General features: G+C 33.6%; 1 protein-coding gene across 3 annotated transcripts in view; it reads right to left on the bottom strand.

Annotated features, from left to right (window-relative positions):
* LOC126881115 (prothrombin-like) overlaps positions 1–21,089 on the bottom strand; it is a 131,132-nt gene that overhangs the window by 28,674 nt on the left and 81,369 nt on the right. For all 3 annotated transcript variants that reach the window (XM_050645166.1, XM_050645168.1, XM_050645169.1), the window contains 3 exons: positions 15,155–15,357; positions 12,478–12,645; positions 4,721–4,927 (listed from right to left, as the gene is read on the bottom strand). In XM_050645166.1, coding sequence (XP_050501123.1) covers positions 4,721–4,927; positions 12,478–12,645; positions 15,155–15,357 — 578 coding nt within the window. The remainder of the gene's footprint in view (positions 1–4,720; positions 4,928–12,477; positions 12,646–15,154; positions 15,358–21,089) is intronic.

Below are 21,089 nucleotides of genomic sequence, written 5' to 3'. Positions count from 1 at the left end.
ATATAAAAATGGAATGTCAGTCAAGTTCAAGTAAAAGTTTTTGTAGGTATTGTCCTGTAATTGAGAATGAATAAATTATAATTGTTGATATATAAGACGTTTGTAGAAAAAATATTGTATGATATACGTGTTAAAATTACATTTTTCAGGCACTCATGCGAACCTTCACATGCGTGCCTTAAAATTGTATTTTTAACACTTATATCATAAATAACTAAAAAAAAACTATTATGGGGAGTTTTAGGTCTAGATGTGTATAGAAAAAATATGGTGCAACTTTTAATTTTAAGAAAAACGTGGTTTAACTTTTTTTTATTTTTAGGGCAAAATTGCCATTTTGACAATGTTCTCCCACCTAAAATTCAAAATAAACTTGATTTTCGTTTTCAGCACCATCAAAAACATAAAGTAAAACCAAAATTAGCCATTCACCACCAATGATCAGTATCTCGAAAAATTAGCGTTATTTTGAGGATTTATGTTAAAAGTTGCACCATTTGATAGATGTTAAAAGTTGCACCATTTGTTTTCTATAAAACATTTTGATCCAAAAGTTTCCAGAAAACTTCTTTGTACTCATGTTTTATTTTTGAATTTTATTTAAAATCTATATTTCAAATTTTGTCAGTCAAATTTTGCGATTAAACTTTGAAATTCACGAATCTGCACCTTGTACTTTAAAAGATTCATAACTTTTACTAGAATAAGAATAAAATCTTAAAGCAGAAACCATTGTCTTCAAAAAAGTAAGCGATATATAGTGTACAAACTTTAGAAAAAATATTAAAACGGACCAGAGTTGTAGCGAGCTAAACGCAAAAAAACGTGATTTAATTTTTTTTATTTTTAGGGTACAATTGCAATTTTGACAATATTCCCCCACCTAAAATTTAAAATAAATTTCATTTTCGTTTTCATCAAGGTCAAAAACATAATCTAAGACCAAAATTAGCCATTCACCACCCATGGTCAGTATCTCGAAAAATAAGCGTTATATTGGGGATTTCTAATGTCGACATTAAAAGTTGCACTATTTTTTTTTTCTATAAAACATTTTGATCTAAAACTTACTAGAAAACTTCTTTGTACTCTCTATTTTAGCATAAACGTGATTAAGAAGCTAAATTTTAAACTTCGTCACACAACTTTTGCGATTAAACTTTGCAATGCAGAAATCCGCACCTTTTCCTTTGAAAAATTCATAACCTTTATCAGGATAAGAATAAAAGCTTGAAACAGGTACCGTTGTCTTCAGAAATGTTAGAGCTATATACTATAAAAATTTCAGAAAAATATTTAAATGGAACAGAGTTGTTGCGAGGTAAACGCAAAAAACGTGATTTTTTTTTTATTTTTAGGTTAAAATTGCGATTTTGACAATGTTCCCCCACATAAAATTCAAAAAAACCCCATTTTCGTATTCAGCACCCTCGAAAATATAAATTATAAATAAAATTAGCCATTCACCCCTCCGTGGTCAGTATCTCGAAAACTAAGCGCTTTTTTGAGGGTGTGCCGCTCGTGTATAATGATAATTAACATAATTGATTACAATCAACTGATTGACGTACGAATGAGGGGTGTTGTTATTTGATGGTTGTAAGGGAACTTAATTATAATCAACTTCTTGATTAGTGTTCGAACAACCGGCCCTAAGGGTTTAATAATTTTTTGGAGAACTATAAAATGATGAGTTTGGACACGTCCAAAATAAATCAAGCAATAGAAAAAAAATCACCAAATATGTACAATAAGTTAAATCATGATAATTCTAGTCACAATATTGCAGTTTGATACAGCTACAGCTACATTTCGTAAAATTATTCTATTGTTTAGGGACACATACGAGTACATAGACAATAGGTATTCTTTAATTTACTTTTTAAGATATATTTAAGAATATTTACTTGGGAACGGGGGATTTATTAGTATAAGTAAAAATAGAATATTTAGCGATTGATAAATAGTTATAGGTAATACTGTTTTAACAATCATAATATATTGGAACGGAATTTAATTAAAGAACTCGAGATCGGTAAAAACGCCAGCGAGCATAAAGATATTGGAATTCTTCAGAAATCATCAACATTGAACTTCTAATTCATCATCATCATCATCAATGGCGCTACAACTCTTCGTGAGTCTTTGGCGCGTTTACTATTGCCTTCCATGTTTGTCGGTCCTATGCCACTAATTCCCATTGTCGCACTCCCATTTTCTCTAGATCTTCTTTGACTGCATCTTTCCACCTTTTTCTAGGCCGCCCTACATACCTTCTTCCATCTGGCCTTTCCCAGAACATATTGTTTATAAGGCGATTGTCGTTACTGCGTATCACATGCCCTGCCCATCTGAGTCTATTATCCTTTATATATCTGACTAGATTTTCTTTTCCGAATAGCGACTCTAGCTCGTTATTGTATCTGCGCCTCCATTCGTTTGTCACGCTGTCTCTGCAAGGGCCATATATCATTCGAAGGATTTTACGTTCCTACACCAGCAATTTATTTACTTCTCTTTTTGTTAGCGTCCATGTTTAGCTTCCATAAGCGACTGCTGGTCGTATTATGGTCTTATATATATCTGGATTTTGGCACCTCGTGAAAGAAGTTCTGACTTCATTAGATGTTTCATTGCAAAGAAAGATCTGTTTCCTGCCATTATTCGCGTTTCAACTTCTCGCTCTAAGTTGTTGTCATTTGTGATTGTTGCTCCTAGGTATTTAAATTTTTTACAGGGCCGGCGATAACGGGCCTGCAAGGGATGCATTGCAGGCGGGCGCCCCTGCTTGGAGGGAGCCAAAATAAGCTTTTTTTGGTTGGTATTATATAAAATACTAATTAAAAAAAACTAAAGGGCGCAAATGCTAGTTTTGCAGGCGGGCACCTTATACCCTAGCGCCGGTACTTTTAACCACTTCGAAGTTATGATCGTTTATAATAATATTTTGCCTTATTCGCCGTCGTTCTTGTTTTGAGACGACCATGTATTTTGTTTTATGCAGCTTCTTCAAAGCTCGAGAAAATATCCTTAATTTTTAATGTTGATTGTGCTACTGCGTCTACGTCATCAGCAAAGGCGAGTATGATTTTTGCTCCCCGAGCAGTTATGTCTGGTTTGATTTTTGGATAAATTTTTCGCATGACATATTCTAAGGCCAGGTTACACAACAATGGGGACAACGGATCTCCCTGTCTCAGTCCAGAATTTACGCAGAAAGTACATATTTGATATTTTCCCCCTATTCTAACTTGTGCAAAGGAGTTACTTACACACATTTGTGTTACCGAAGCTAGTTTCTTGGGTACGCCGAGCTCGATTATTGCCTTCCATAATGTTGCACGATTAATTGAATCATAAGCCTGTTTGAAGTCTATAAAGCTCTGATGAACGTCCTGATTATATTCTTGGTATGCTATGGTATGGTACTAATCTTTTTAATAATATCGAAGCCAATATTTTATACGTAGTGTTGATTATTGAGATTCCTTTGTAATTCATGCATGATTCCTTTTTTCCTTTCTTGTGTATTGGTACAATAATACTACCACACCATTCTTTCGGCATTATTTCTTGTTGCCAGGCCTTTTCTATTAATTGATGGATTCTACTTATGAGTTCATGACCGCCTGTTTTAATTAGCTCGGAATCAATATTGCCCAGACCAGGAGATTTATCGTTTTTAAGCGTTTTTATGGCATGCGTAATTTCTTCCATGCTTGATGGGGGTATTTCTAATTTGGCCGTTTGATACTCATGTTCTCCGTTGTTTCCACCATTTTCATTGTTTTCATCAGTGAAATTTTGGATATTCAGGAGCTCTTCAAAATATTCAGCCCATCTTTCTTTTATTTTGTTTTCGGCAACCAGCATTTCTCCATTTTTATCTCTCACGAAGTTGGTTGTCCTTATATACGAGCCTCTCTTATGTTGTCTTGCCTCTGTATAGAAATTTTTACTTTGATTGGGTCTGTGTTCTCCTTCTACTTTTTCAATTTGTTGTTGTAGATATTGTCTCTTTTTTGCTTAAATGTTCTTCTAGCTGCGGCTCTCTCTCTGTGGAATCGTGTACGTTTTTCGTCTGATGGGTTGGACAGATAATCAATTCTTCTTTTGTTTGTTTCTTTTAGTGTTCTTTCACATTCCTCGTCGAACCATTTTTTCTTTTTTGTTTTTTTCGTTCTTCCGATAGATTTCTCTGCTGCTTCTGTAATAGTTGATTTTATGGAGTTCCATCGCTGATCTACATCTTCAGTTTCATTTTCACTTATTTAGAAAACCTGAAACCTATTTCTTAATTCTACTTGGTACTGTCTTTGGTTATTTTCTTCTTTCAACTTCGCCACATTCCATCTTTCGATTTTTGTGTGTTTAGGTATCTATTGTTTGTGTTGAAATTCTTGTTCTGAGCTTGGCCTTTACGAGAAAATGATCTGTGTCGCTATCTGGCCCTCTCATAGTTCTTACGCTTATTATGCTGCTAGAATGTCTCCCATCAATCAATACGTGATCTATTGTATTTTTTCTATCTATCTTTTTCCTAGCGAACTGGGTGCTTTTGATGGCTAAGTTGCAGTCTGTCGCAAAATCGACCAAAAACTTCTAATTACTGGAAAAGAAAATTTAAACCTCTCATCTTAACAAATAAACTTGCAACATTTTGCAAAAATCGAAATAAAAGATATAAAAGAAGAAAAAACGGTTATTATTATAAACTTACCATCTTTATTGATAATTGTTTCCAAGTTAGTATCATCTTCCCAAAGACAAACAGGTCTAACATAGTCAGTTATTTCAACAGGCCGTGACAACTTTATAATTCCTATATCATTAGAAAATATCGAAGAATTAAAATGTGGGTGAATAATAATTTGTTCTACATTTCTGTCTTGGGTCTCTGGTCCAAAAGTCCTCAAGTTATATTTTCCTAGAAAATGTGATACTTCTATTATATTAATAATATAATGTTGACCTTGTTAAGTATAATATACTTAACAAGGTCAACATTGATTCCTCATTAAAAAATGATGCTGAGCTGCGACCTCAGCTGCAAGACTAGCTGAGAATTAGAGATGTTGAAAAAGTATCTATTCGTTACAAAGTACTCGTTACTTACGAATACCGAAAGTAACGATTGCTATACAGAGAGGCAAATCGTTACTTTGATTACTTTGATTACTTACTCTGATTACTTCGTTACTTCGCACCAATCGTATCAGAGCGAGTAAAGACTATTGTATCTACTTTAATTACTTTGATTACTCTGATTAGGTACTTCGTACCAATCGTATCAGAGTGAGTAAAGACTATTGTATCTACAACCAGTACACTTGATTACTTTCTACCAATCGTATCTTAGCAAGTAAAAACAGATCGGTGAAGGTCGTTGTTATATCGGAATACCTATACAAAATACCTGCCTACTGGGAAATACGATTCTCGATATGATTACCGGTACTCAAACACAAAAGTAATCATAGTAATCAAATCATTTTTATCCCTTAAACAGATCGGTGAAGGTCGTTGTTATATAATACCTATACGCTGTGAGCTTCGCTGGTGTCGCTCCTAGCGGACTACTATTCAACTTTCACCGGTAATTTTTAAATTTATTATTTAATTGTTATCGCTTAATATTTACAACGCAAAATAGTAATTAAATTGTAATGGATTTTTTTACGATTTTGCTAATCATTTTGACGTTCTATTGACAAAATATGAATTTCTTACTTCGGATACTTTCACAATTATCGTGTAGATGGCGCTAAGATTAATGGATTAATAGATTAATAGAACATTAAAAAAACTTAAATTCAGTATTTAAAACGTAAGCATATTTAAGGTAAAAATATATACCACAGCTTTGACCAACTAATATTTTTTATAATTAATGTTTTTAATTTTAATTTTAAATTAATCACTTTGACATTTATGTCAAATTTCCGGTAAAGGTTTACAGACTTGTCACTACTGGCGTTCGCGAATTTGTAAATATCCCCTCTACGTACGAGCTCACAGCGTATACAAAATACCTACCTACTGAGAAATACGATTCTCGATATGATTACCGGTACTCAAACTCAAATACAAAGTAACAAAAGTAATCAAAGTAACGAATACTTTAAATGATTACTTTATACAAAAGTAACGATTTGTAACGAATACTCGAAAGTAATTATAATCAACATCACTACTGAGAATATGTAAATAGTCCCCGACCAAGACGCGACCGGCGTTATCGAAATGCCTCCCACTTTTTCAGGTAAATATTTTCGTACATTAAATGCCTCCCAGTTACAATCGAAATACCTCCGTTTCGTTAATCACTTAAGCTGATATTTTGTCTATTTAATCATAGGCGTAACCAGTGTGTTTTGGGGGTTATAACCCCCCCCATTGGGATGTACCTTGAGCTCTATACGCTTAACACCATACGCGCTAGAGACGAGACCTTCCAGTAGTTGTAACCCCCCTCTTAGGGCCTTTGTAACCCCCCCTTAGGGCCATCCTGGTTACGCCTATATATTTAATCTCTGTATAATGACACAATGTTGCCAAATCATAATTTAAATAGGTACTATCTATCTATTTTGATTTTTCGAATTCTTAATGCAGTGTACATAAAATATGTTAACATAAATATTTCACAGTACGACATATTTCTTTTTAGGAAAGAAAGTTATTACAATCTAATAGCCAGCTTTTCTGGGTAATTCCAGTTCCAATTCTAATCTCTTCTTAATGATTCCATGAATAGGTACATTTACCTTAATCTTTTTGTTTGTTTATATTCTCTTTTGTATATTGTGTTAATGGGCTAAATGTTGTATAAATACTTGAAAGTTTATTAGTTCTTGCGATTTGAAGTCGATCGTCGATTTGAAGATTAAATTGTGTTTAAGTCATAACATCCGAAGTAATGGAATCAACGATAAGTGTCAGTCAAAAGGGCAAACCTTTACCATCAATTGATTGTTTTACATTCGGTTTTCAAAAAATGTTGACCAAAGTTACAGTAAAACGGTGGTCATGTACTAAAAAAACCTGCAAAGCATTTGTGAAAACACACGGATGTGAAAATATGATAATTAAATCAATATTAGGTCATAACCACGAGAAGTTGTCTGCCGAAGATTACAATAGAGAAGCTGTAAGCAATTCAAAAAAAGAGCAGCCGTGGAAAATCTCAGCGAAAAACCAATGAAGCTCATCTGTAAAGATATAGAAGAATGTTTTAAAATTAATTGTCCTGTATCCCCTAACGTAATAACTTCAGACTTTGAAATTTCCATTTATAATAGTATCCGTATGGCATTTTCTGAAGCACATCTTCATGGATGTCGTTTTCATTTGGTCAGGAATGGTATAGAAAGGTTCAAGCACTGGGCTTAGCTCCAGAATACCAGAAAAAAGTTGTTAACTCAACTGAAATTACTCATTTTCCTATTTATATATTTGGTCTTTCATTCTTACATCCTGAAGATGTTGGCGATTTTTTTGCTATAGATTTGGCAGAAATTAAACCAGTCGATGAAAGAGTCACCCAGTTTTGTGATTATCTTGTTGATAATTACCTACATATATCTGAAAATTCGACATTTCCTCCACATCTTTGGGCTGAGCACCTTCATCCTTACAAAAAACCACAAACCCATGCAAAAGTTTACATTCCAAGTATAATTCTTCTTTCTAGAGGAGGAGCTAGAGAATTTTGAAATCCCAGAAAAATTAAGACATGTGCTAACAGTGAGCCTAAAGAATACCACAGCAAAGATCAACGGAACAACTTCTAAGGAGATCAATGTAAACAAAGGCGTGAAACAAGGTGACTCTATCTCACTGACACTATTTAACCTGACATTGGAAGTAGGTAATAAAAAGGAGGACAAACTTTGCAAGCAAAAATATTATTACAGATCAACTTCAACTAGTAGCATATGCAGATGATCTAGTCATCATAGGGAAGACGAAGGTGACACTTATAAAAGCAGTTGAAAAATTAGATAAGGAAGCTAAGAGAATAGGGAGCTAGAGATGATAAACCAGCACGAAACAAAATACATGACGATAAGGAAAACGAAACAACAACTCAGAAATATCTAATAACACAGAACCATAAATTTGAAACTGTATCCCCCTTTAGCTACTTGGGTGCAACAATAGGGAAAACCGGAGAAGAGAGAACAGAGGAAATAATTCTGAAAGGCAAAAAAAACATATGGAATGAATAGAAATCTGCTGAGAAGTAAGACTCTAAATAAGAGAATAAATATGAACCTATATAAGACCTTAATAAGACCTGTTGTTACATATGGGATGGAAACAACGATGATTAACAAGAAAGAGGAAGATAGCCTTCTGAAATTTGAAAGGAAAATAATGAGAACAATACTGAGCTGCAATGTACCCAGGCAACCAAGTGACGTCAATAACGTCGAGGAAACGTTAGCTTTTGGTTGAATATATACACGTGTTTGAACATTACGTCGTATAAACGTCTTTTGTAGGTGATATTAAATACGTAAGATTAATGACGTTAAAATACGTTGAAAAATACGTTTTCATTTCAGACAGCCCAAGTCCGACGTCACAAAAATGGAAGGAGCTTAACGGGTTAATGCTTAATGTTATGTTGTATATTGACGTTTATAAGCTTAAATTGTCATAAGAAATTTTTCATTTATTGTTTACGTGCTTTGTGTGGCAAAAAAGGACTTTTCATTTAGATATTTAGTTGAAGAAACGTGTTAATTAAGAGATTTTTATTCGTTTTTCTCAAGTGAGTAGTGAGTTAGTTTAATGCAATAGTTCTTCTTGAAAACGGTTTGAGGTTATGTGTTTTGTTTTGGTGAATATTTTCTGTTAATGAACTAATTATGTGTTATCGAGTTTAATTAAATTAATTTGTTAATAAATTATTTATTAGTTTATACGTTGTTTCAGTTTTGACACAGTAAGTATACCTTAGTTAGCCTATAAGCTAAATTTAAAACAGTTAAATGAAAAATTGCAATACAATACCAACAATACCCATACGAATAATTATTATTGTGTATTTTTAAAACCATAAAATGAAAAATAATCTACAAAAACGACATAAAAACTACGTTTTTATATCACCTATTTAAAACGTGATAAAAATGACGTCATTTATGGTGGGACATATTTACGTGACTTTTGACGTCGAAAAAACGTGACAAACTGACGTGGTTTGACGTCTTTTCAACGTTTTGTAAACGTTATTTGGTTGCCGGGGTAACAAGAGAGGGAGAATAAAAAAACAAATGCCGAAATTGAAGAAGAATTAAAGAGAGAAAATATAGTCAGATACATAAAATCTCTCCATTTAGAATGGAAGGGACATATGTATACTGAGACGCCCACAATCAGATATGTTGAGAAGGATAACGAACTGGACACCACTATGGCCCAGGTGTAAAGGAAGACTTAGAAGAAGATGGTTGGATGATATAGGAGACATAAGAGCAATGAATGTGAAAGACTAGAAAGTTCAGTGCAAGAACAGGAAGAAATGGAAAAGAGTCACGACAGCAGCAAAGACACACATCATGCTATAAATGACAGAGGAGTAACCCACCTCACCCAAGAATAGGATTTTGAACGCCATAGCGTTAGCTATAATTCTTAGGGATTGTAATACTTAATGAATGAATGAATGAATGAATAATACAAATTTTCCAAAACCTCATAAATGAAGATATTGTAACGTTTAAGTTTTCCCAGTGTAGATTTTAATCCAGTCCCCCGTACCTTCGCGCATTTTTGGCTTAACTGATTAGATTTTAGTCTCTATCGGCGTGTTTTTCTTAGAAACACATGTGTCTCTAATCGATAGATGCGATTCTCACGCAAAATGTTAGACTTAAATAGCTTTTTTGTGAAAGATATCGGCCTTGCATCTCATAACTCATTTTAAGTATTGGGGTTGCTAAGCCCTTTACGGGTGGTAATAAGACACTTTTTTGCATTTTCTTTCACGGCCGTTGACAAAGTCGCGTCCCCAAGCCGTCAGTCCTATTTAAGCAGATATCTGTGAATTATTGGCATTCGTGAGTTAAACTTTGTTGCAGTAAGTTGAGTTGTTTGAGTCATGTGGTGAACGTTAGTGGTTTTGTGATGGACCAGACTGGACTAATCTGGTAAGTCGTTAAAAAAACCCTTTTTCTTCATAGAACACTCGCTGTGAATGATTAATTTTGTTCACAGGGCTGGTCCCAAGTTCCAGTTACCACCTATCGCTAGTATCTGAATCCACATCACCTGTGGCCAAAGCTATTCTTTGTCGCTACTTTTATTTCGACTTTGCCGCTGGGTATATTATGACCTGGCCTAGATAAGGAATGCCTGTAAGGGCACCCCCCACATCTCTTTCACGTAAGTTACGTATTCTTTATTAGAAGTATTTAGAGATGTCTTCTCGCGTGTCCAGAGCAATGACCTTATGTTTGTGTTTCTTCCGTGGGATAAGTTCATTGACTTACAGTTTTAGCACAGTATATAGAGGTTACACAGTAAAATCACTCTTCTGTCGGCGCTTTGTTCTCAGGAAGTAATACCGGCAGTACGCAATTGGTAATTCACCAGTAGTGGATGCGGGTTTTCCCTGTTAAAAGCCGTACGTTTCTATGCGAATAGCAATGCGAGAGTGGGGCAAAAGCGACTGCCAACATTGCGCGGTCGCCATGCGCGACTACAGATTTTACTTCCAATTTTTCGGAGAGTGGTTCTACTGTCCCTCTTTATACTGTGGTTTTAGCTCATTTAGTGTTAATAGTGACATTTACGTATACGCCGGTCTCTTGTTTTTTATCTTTAATATTTAAATAAAAGACATTTTCATCACGTAAATTTTTTTGAGTACCTTTAGAGTATTATTATCGAGCATTATTAGAGTTATATATATATATATATATATATATATATATATATATATATATATATATATATATATGAACAAAGAGCTCTTTCTTTTTTTGTTGTAAGTGAACGGTAAGAATTTTAAGTTTTATTTAGAGTATTGACTTTTTATTTTTTTTTTGGGTAACTATTCAGTTTATTTTTTTGTTGTGAATAAGTTATTCGTTCACTTACCTTTTACATTTCGTATTTTTTTGGTTTTATTGTGTTGGTTAATACACCAGTTTATATGCAATTTGTTAACCATTTTTAAATGATTACTGCGTAATTTTTATTTTTGTGGTTGACGTTTTTACGCTTCATTTGCAAATGTTATGTGAATATTAAGAGTTCGTTGAGAATTTTAATAAATGTTTTATTAAAGTGTACGATGTCGCTTTTTATTTAATTATTATTTACAGCTCAAGACTAGAACATTATTGTGTTGTTGTAGCAGTGTTGCTAATTTTTCTTTTGTAGCATTAAGTATCGTTGTAGAGTTACTAATTTCTTTGTTGCGTTACGTATCGTTAATTGTTCCTTTGAGTATTTGTTGGTCAAAATTCCTGGCGCCCTCTGTTTTTTAGTTTGTGTATTCAGTATTTACGTTTTCTTAGAGTCCATGAGTCAAACCATCAGTTAATGTTTATTATCTATTTATCTTTTGTCTATAGTCGTTTCATTAGCTCTATTCGCACATCATTATTTATTCATTTAACATCTTTCATTGTAACAGAAGCCCAACCCAAAGAACCATGCCCACATCTCTTCCGACTGAGCAACGTGGCCTTTGTTTCGTCAATGTAAACGATTGGACCTTTCCATCTTCGGTCATTCCTTATTCCATCTAAGGATAATATCGTCCTGATCCTTCTGGTTCAACCTTCATGACCCCTTGTCCATCCGATCGTTATAATATTGAGTATCAACATAAAATTTACGAAACCAAAACGATCACATAGGCGACGTAAAGGTACGTATCCATGTGTTAGTGCTCCGTGTAGCTGCTTAAATGGATACGGCATGCGCTCCCCTACATATAAACCGCAAACCGATTGAATCGAAGAGGGTGAGCGCCGAGCTGCGAGCTCCAACGTATCCACTATGTAGAGCTGCTACAGAGAGCACGGAGCACCAACGTATGGATACGTTCTAACAAACAACAGATTCCACTACAAAGTTACAAAATACTGCCCAATATCAAACAGGGAGATACTGCAAGACCCTAAGTGTTAGGGTAAATGAGCACGATATCAAGAAGAGACTTCTAGAAAGCCAAGCAAAGATATGCAAGCATGCCTGGGGCAATTAGCACAGTGTACATTGCAAATATGTTATATTCCAATGCTTTGTCAGCAATTTGTATGGGTATGAATATTTCTGTTGTTGAAGGCAGATTTAGTTGAAAGCTTTGTTGCTCTTTACTAATTAGGTATTTTTCATTTATGATATAAGAAATGTCCTAATTAACAGTTAAAGAATTTTTATTTAGGCAAGGTAATCATATTGTAGTTGGTAGGATTCCTACTTTTACTGAATGGATTTTGTCAATATACTCACCAAAATACACTAAAAGACCCTCAGGTTCAACGGGTATGGCTGTCCGAGGTTTGGTTAGACAATGGGCAGCAATTAAGAGGTGTGTCTGTGATATTAGACTTGCTCCACATATATACATTAAGGTAATACCTTTTGTATGATAGACTGCTGCGTGCCATGGCCATTGTCCTAAACCATTAAAAATTGAAATATGTATACTTTATATAAAAAAAAATTAAAAAATAGCAAAAAATATCTAAAAACGCATTTACCCCCAGTTAAGATAGGCAAAATTTTCTCACTCCCAAATTTTTTTTTTCATTTTTTACGTTTGTGTGATTAAAAAATAAGACTCAGCGCAATTTTAACCCTTCACCCCATACCCCCTCCCTAAACCACCAAGAACGTCATTTTTTCGTTTTTATTATGTTAAATGAGATACAATCAATTTCAAAATTTCAAAAAATTCACACATAGTTGAAGCTTTTACAAAACATGTCTATTTTTATAGACCCGTAGGTTTAGTTATCATAACCTCAAAATGCGGTCTAATTTTTTTTTGGAAAAAAAGCGTATAACTTTTTTGGACATTGCTGCAGGTCTATTTTTTTATTTTGTGTATTTAATCAAAAATTAAATTTAAAATTTTTTTCGTAAGGTGCGCCACCTTCAAAAATCAGAAAAACTGGTTCTTTATGGGGTTTTTGGGGATATCCCCCATTTTATAGACTTCAAAATCGATCAGTCAAGATTTTTTATAGGTTATACATAATTTGAAGTTTTAGGACATTCCAAAATGGGAAAAACACGTTCAAACCCACAAAAACTCCACGTTTTGGGGGGGGGGCGGGAGTTGAACGTGTTTCTGACACTTTTGAATAAGCTACAAAATGGGGAAATTACCAAAAACTCCATAAAAAACAGTTTTTCGTGTTTGGTAAAGAATGAGCCATATCTTAACCTTAGATTCCTGAAGTTAAAATAGGTCGATTTAAGCTAACTTACCTTAGTACGAAAGTTGATAATAAGCGAAATACAGGGTGTCAATGTTAAACTTTTATTTTATTTATTCTTGAATATTTCCTAACAGGCATGGGATAATAACACGAAATTTGGTAAGCGGGGGTTTTTTTGGGTCAAGAAATCTAAATTCGCCACCAAAAATGATGTATTACTCAGAGGGCGCCACATACGCTTTTCAGAGCTCATTTAATACGTTCAATTTTTTTTACCCACTCTATATACTTTTTGAATCAAAACTTTTATTCTCTTAATATTTTTACTTAAAAAAGGTATACTATATTCATCTCGCTAAATTCAAACGTTTTCGAGATAAATGCATTTCAAATCTGCGAGGCAACATAATTTGTTGCATAATATCATTGTAGTTGCACCCGACAAATAATTTAGAACCATAAAAATTTCCAAAAATGTATCGCAAAATTTCTTCAAATGGAATCTGCGATGCAATGACATAAATATAACAACTGGCACAATTATTATGGTTTCAAGATTATCTTCGGGTGTAACTACAATGATATTATGGAACAAATTATGTTGTATCGCAGATTTAAAATGCGTTTATCTCGAAAACAATTGAGTTTAGCGAGATGAATGTAGTAATGTAGTACCTATACCTTTTTTAAGTAAAAATATGAGGACAATGAAAGTTTTGATTCAAAAAGTATGTAGAGTGGGGGATAAAATAATTGAACGTATTAAATGAGCGCTGAAAGACGTATGTGGCGTCTGGTGATGTATACAAATCATCTTTGGTGGCGAATATTTAGATTTCTCACCCCAAAAAACCCCCGCTTACCAAATTTCTTGTTCTTATAGCATGCCTGTCAGGAAATATTCAAGAATAAATAAAATAAAATTTAAACTTTGACACCCTGTATTTCGGTTATTATCAACTTTCGTACTAAGGTAAGTTAGCTTAAATCGAAATATTTTAAGCTCAGGAACCTAAGATTAAGTTATTGCCCATTCTTTACCAAACACCCTGTATATGAAAGTGGTGCACCTTAGGAAAAAAAATCTAAAAAAAAATTTAAAACATTTTTTTAAGCAGAACAAATTAGAAACATTAAAAAAATAGTTTTTGATGAAAAACACAACAAAATAGATCTGCAGCCATCTTCAAAACAAAGTTATACGTTACTGAAGAAGTAAAATCTTCCTTTGTATTCTTTCCTTTTTATAAAGATAGATTCTTTCCTTTTTATAAAGTTATACTCTTTTTTCAAAATAAATATAATAGAAAAACATACACAAAATTTGTAAAATTTTTTTGAAATTTTTAGATTGATCGAGTTAAAATCAGACTCAGCTGAGTCTTATTTTTAATCATATAGAATATAGAACGTAAATAAATGAATTTGATCTATTTTGAAGTTTATAAAATGGGGAAAATCCCCAAGCCCCCATAAAAACCAGTTTTTCGGATTTTTGAAGGTGGCGCACCTTACGGAAAAACATAGAAAACATTTTAAATTTAATTTTTGGTTAAAAACAAAATATTTTTGTTGGTGGGAGAGCGAGAACGGGGGTTAAGGGTTAAAATTCAGCCGAGTTTATTTTATTATCACACAGAACGTAAAAAAATCAGGAAATTTTAATTCTGGGAGGGCATTTTGCCTATATTAACAGGGGTACCCTTTGAAATATTCAAATAAAATAATTAAAAAATATTTACCTGGTGTTGTATCTTGCCCGTAAGCAATGAAAGCTTTAGGCTTTAAAGCCACTGTACCACAGGCTACATTTGGTTGTTTTTCAAGCAATGGTCTTGTAACATGATTTTCCGTACTTGCACTTATACCTGCATTAAAGTCTCCTGGAAAGAAATCTTCCTCCGAATCATTCGAGTAAGAGTTGTCGGAAGGAGTTTGTATACGTCTGAAAGTATGTAAGTGTTATAAAATCAGATTAAAGCTTCCGAAGAATATTAAAGAATACTCAAAAAACTAAAATCATCTCAGAGAATGGTAGTTCTCGCCAGTGCAGTGGCGCACACTCCTCTGCATGCGACATTATAAATACAGTAACCGCCACCATAGGAGACACACAGTAGTCCAGTCGGGTTAGACGAATAACAGGCCTAACCTTGCATTACGAGCTGCCCCAAAATGTTATTTTTCTAATCTTTAGGTGGGGGTCAATAGCAGTGTAAATTTAAAATATCGATTGAATTCCGCTGTTGAGTTAGCCGCCATCTTGATTTTAAAAGAGAACCGTTTTTGCTCAATATCTCCGCCATTTTCAACTTTTTGACAAAAAGAATAAGAACTAAAATTGTTGCAAATGTGATTTTCTATAATTTATTTTATTACAACCTTTTGCGGTCGATATTTTCCGAGTTTTGACGGAGAATAGTGACAGTTATAGCATTATTGAATTATCTCGTTTATTATTAGTTTTACGGCAAAAATATACCTATATAGAGAAAATTTAATTTTACATAATTTTGATCTCTTTAATTTTTTTACTAAAATCAATATTTAAGGTATAGTATTTTTACTACAAAAGCGATATTACGTAGGTCAAAATTTTTGACGTAAGAGAACTGTCAAAACATTAGAATGTGACTTTTCATTATTGCCATGTTTATAATAAACATAGCAATAATGAAAAGTCACAATCTAATGTTTTGACAGTTCTCTTACGTCAAAAATTTTGACCTACGTACTATCGCTTTTGTAGTAAAAATCATAGAGGTATATATTGACATAGAGGGAGCCTACCTTCCGCGCTTCCTGACGACAAGATCTCATGGACTGGTTTGCTGCATCTCTTTCTAACACATTGTATCGAAAATCTATGATGACATTCCAGTGTGAACATAGGCACGGAAGAGGAGGACAACTGTAGCAGCTTTACTATGCGTAAGAGTGAAACAGCACTAATCCAAATAAAAAAGATGGTGTCGTCACTTCGCTCTGAATGACACTCTCTCTATGCTAATATATAACTCTATGGTAAAAATACTATAGTACGTATGCAGTAAAGACGCGAGCCTAAGACCCGTATGGTTATACAGTAAATGTTTTTGTTGAATATCTCGGTCATTTTCAACTTTTTGACAAAAAGTGTAAGAACAAACTCTCCATACTGCCATTGCGATTTCCTACAATTTTTCGAGAGAACCAGTGGCGGATCTACAAGGGCGGAATGAGGAACCCCTTAAACAGGGTCCAAAATTAAAAAAAAAATTGTTGAAATATAAAAAATATATTAGCTGGCATGAAACTTAATTGTTATAGACAGACAAATTCAACCAATAAACAATCAGTTAATAAAATTAAGTGAACTTAATGCATATAAGTTATTATTCGACCCATACAACGAAGACTTTGTAACTCAATTTTGGTTCAACTGAGATAATCGCGTTTGAAAATTTTTCGCAGAGTTCGCTGTAAGAAATGACGATATCTTTGGAACAAATACTCCTTACACACTGAAATTTCTGATATATTATATTTAAAGGGTTGAAAGGGATTTCACAAAACAAACATAACAAAAAACACATTTTTTTTGCTAAATTTTGTAGACTTACTATAGTTTTCGTCGAAGCAATTACGGAAAAAATAATACTTATAGACTTAGTAACAGTAAATGACGTTATCTTTGGAAGAAATACGTCTTACAAATTTAAATTTCTGTTATATTATGTATAAAAGTTTTTAAGGGATTTCACAGATCAAACGTAACAAAAAACAGATTTTTTGCTAATTTTTGTATACTTACTATAGTTTTCGTCGAAACAGTTACCGAAAAAATACTTATTCTAATTAGACTAGACTTACTAGTAACAGATTTATTGATTCAAAACAGTACTATTTAAAAAATTGTAATAAAAAATATTTCTATAGTTAATCGGAATAACTAAACTTAGAGTCTAACTAGGGAAAACTATAGTAAGTCAAACATTTTAACTCAAACTTGGAATACCTTCCGCTGTTTCTTGCAATGAAGACTACAGTAACTCAACTTACTATTGGTTTGTTCCAACTCGATACAAAACCGTTCTTGAACGGTTACGAGTATGCGCATAACGATTCAAGAACGGTTTCGTATCGAGTTGGAACAAACCTTATAGTTTTCGCTTGCAGGAGTGTGGGTCAGTAAACTTACTATACACATGCAAATGCTTTACTGGTTGCCTTAAAATTCATACCTGATTTACCATACTTTTCCACCAACTAAAGCTTAAAAAGAATAATACCATAATAGTAGGTAAGTCCAATGTAACGTTTTTTGAGTTACGATAGTCTTCGTTGCATATTATGGGTCGATTTATGTCTTTTATGTAGTTTGGTTGGTGTTTCATTGGAAGTTTCAAAAATTGTATAAAATATAATTCTCTTTATTTTTCAAAAATGAATAACCATTTTCAATTTCGTTGCAAAACGAAAATACAGCCGCACCATATTCTAGTCCAACCAGAGAGTGCAGCACTCTACCGGTTTCGAAACTTATTAGTCTCTCATCAGGAGGCACATATGCTGCTTTCTCTGATCCAACCAAAACAAACCCCGGCGTGCATTCCCAGATTGCAACGAACGGAATGGCATAGATGCCCTAGCGGTAACTGCTAGCAAAAGACTAAGTTTTCACTCTAATGGCATATAAAACAACATAATGTTACTCTACATCCCACCAGACTGAAAACAATGGGAACCTTCTCTGGTTACACCTCCGAGGATTCTACAATTTGCAAGCCATACGGATGCTGAGACTAAGGAAGATGAGGGAATTTTACAATTTATAATTCACGTCACATCTGCTCAGCGCGGTAAAGTTCCAACGAGAATGGTTGCCTTCGTACTCCAATCAGAGTAAACATGCAAATCAAAAATGAATAACCATTTTCAATTTCGTTGCAAAACGAAAATACAGCCGGCTGTATTTTCGTATGGTGCGGAAAATAATGATCGCATAAAAAAATTATGCAAAAAAAATGTAGGAAATTGCAATTCCAACAATTTTAATTCCTACCATTTTTGTCGAAAAGTTGAAAATGGCAGAGATATTGAGCAAAAATAGTTCTCGTTTAAAATTTACATGGCACCCAACGCAACGGCGGAATGCAGTCGAAATTTTAAATTTACACTACTATTGACCCCCCCCCCTAAAGATTAGAAAAATAAAATTTGGGGCAGCTCGTAATGCAAGGTCAAATGCTATCCCGACTGGGCTGTAGGAACATTGAGCTATTGCAGTCTTGGACCCTTCATTTGTTGCAATGTTTATTTTTTATGTCTAGCGACGTTTAGAACGTCAGAAAATGTTTAGAAACTGAAAATTAACATTACCAGAGAACGGCAGTTCTCGCCAGTGGCGCACACCCACACCCCCCTACACGCGACACTATATACACGAACTTTTCGATTTTCTAAATCTGACTGAATTGAAAATTGGGCCAACTCCCATCTTAAAGTTCAGGAAAAGACACCCACTCATATGTCAACCATCCATTTTGGTCCAAAGGTGTGGATTTTACGTCCCTTCCTATTTAGGGTCTGTTTTTCGTTCTCGTCCCCAAAACTCACAAAGACTTCAAAAATTTAAGTCCGACCTTTACGGTTTCTAATAGTACTGATCATTACCTTTCCAACGCATGTCTAATTTTGAAAATCGGTTATACCATTTAAAAGTTACCGAGCTCAGAAGTATGACTCGATTTCTATTTAAAAAAGGGAAAATGTTTGTGGATTTGTATAATAGGTATGTATGTATGTGTGTGTGTGTGTAGAAAAGTTAACCGATTTGAATTTTTTTTCTGTGTTTGAAGAGGGGTCAGGGCCGATTCAGAACCGGTGTAGTTTGTGACTTTTGACCACCCGTACTTGGTAGACACAAAATGGCATATTTTTTGGGGGTACATATCTTCGGTTCAAGAAGAAACAGGAGAACCGCAAATACACCAAATCAATAGTGTTGAGTTAAGCTTTCAAATGGTATCTAAGCCGTCAGGATCAGACATACACACGGCTCAGTATAGCCGAAAAACTGAAAAACTAAACTTTGCAAATTTTGGTTTTTCGACAATTACTCAAAATTTCAACCTACGAATTGCGCCAATAACTGAGCGTTTGTAGAAGTACTCTAGACAAATCTGACGGTGTACACCTCATATCTGGGAAAATTCGAATTATTAAGTTATAGGCTTCATAAGTATGATCAAATCTATTTCCTATGGGAAAAACGGTTTTTCAAGCTCAATAATTCCTGTAATAGCTTCAGTTATTATACTTGACCTTAGATGCATCAGATACTACTTGTCAATACGTTTCAAACTCATGTTTAGTGATCAAAATCGGTTAAGCCGTTTAGAAGTTATTAAGCTACAAACGTATAATCCAATTAACGATTATTCCCGAAATGGTTTATGTAGTTGTAGTGGTTACGACGCTAAATTTGATCTGGCAGCGGGCAATCCGAATTCATTTACCGGCCATCTCAATATTTTTTTTTCTATTTCGAATAGAAAAAAATCTAGTGTATAGGGTTATTCACTATATGTAAACTGCTTTATTTACAGAATTAGAAAAAAATATAAAATAAAAAAGTTATTCGATTTTTAAATTATGATTTTTGACATATGTACTAGTGACGTCATAAATTGGGGCGTGATGACGTAATCGACTATTTTTTTAAATGGAAATTGAGGTCAAGTGCTAGCTCATTTGAAAGGTTATTCAATTCCCTATTCAGTAATATAAACATTAACATGATTAATTATACAGGGTGTCCAAATTTTTTTTGAATTAAGTTAATTGACACAAAAAGAAGAATGTATGTAATTTATTTAATTTAAAATACATTTTTGTTAGAAAACAGAAATAAAAGTTTATTGCACAAATAAACATTGATTTTTGCTTAAATTCAATGTTCAAACTGCCAAGAGGCAGATGGGTGGCAGCTTGAACATTGAATTTAAGTGAAAAGTAATGTTTATTTGTTCAATAAACAATTTATTTCTGTTTTCTAACAGCCATAGAATGTATTTTGAATTAAATACATTACATACATTCTTCTTTTTGTGTCAATTAATTTAATTAAAATTTTTTTTGGACACCCTGTATAATTTATCATGTTAATGTTTATATTACTAAATAGGGAATTGAATAACCTTTCAAATGAGCTAGCACTCGACCCCTATTCCCATTTAAAAAAATAGTCGATTACGTCATCACGCCCAAATGGATGACGTCACTAGTACGATAAATATGTCAAAAAATCATAATTTAAAAATCGAATAACTTTTGTATTTTACATTTTTTTCTAATTCTGTAAATAAAGCAGTTTACAGGGGGGTCAAAATATAGTGAATAACCCTGTACATTCGATGGACACTAGATCATTTGGGAGAAAATGCAACAAAGAACAAAGGTGGCCATTTATAAAGCTTAACGTGTAATCGAGAAACATTGCATTCAACTTCATTCATTTAATTTATAAATAACTTTGAAAAACTCGTGATACAAGAATAAAAAACCGCTAAACGCCGTAAAAATGAGAGGCGCATACAATATTCCAGCTACAAAAGATCTGATATGAATATTATGTGGCGCGAAAATGTATTTTCATTTTGATGCAAAACAAAATTCTAGTTTTATTTTAAAAGA

This window comes from Diabrotica virgifera, chromosome 3, assembly GCF_917563875.1.
Source record: "Diabrotica virgifera virgifera chromosome 3, PGI_DIABVI_V3a".
Lineage (NCBI taxonomy): Eukaryota > Metazoa > Arthropoda > Insecta > Coleoptera > Chrysomelidae > Diabrotica > Diabrotica virgifera.
Note: the sequence above shows the minus strand (reverse complement) of the source record. Positions and strands in the feature narration are given on the sequence as shown.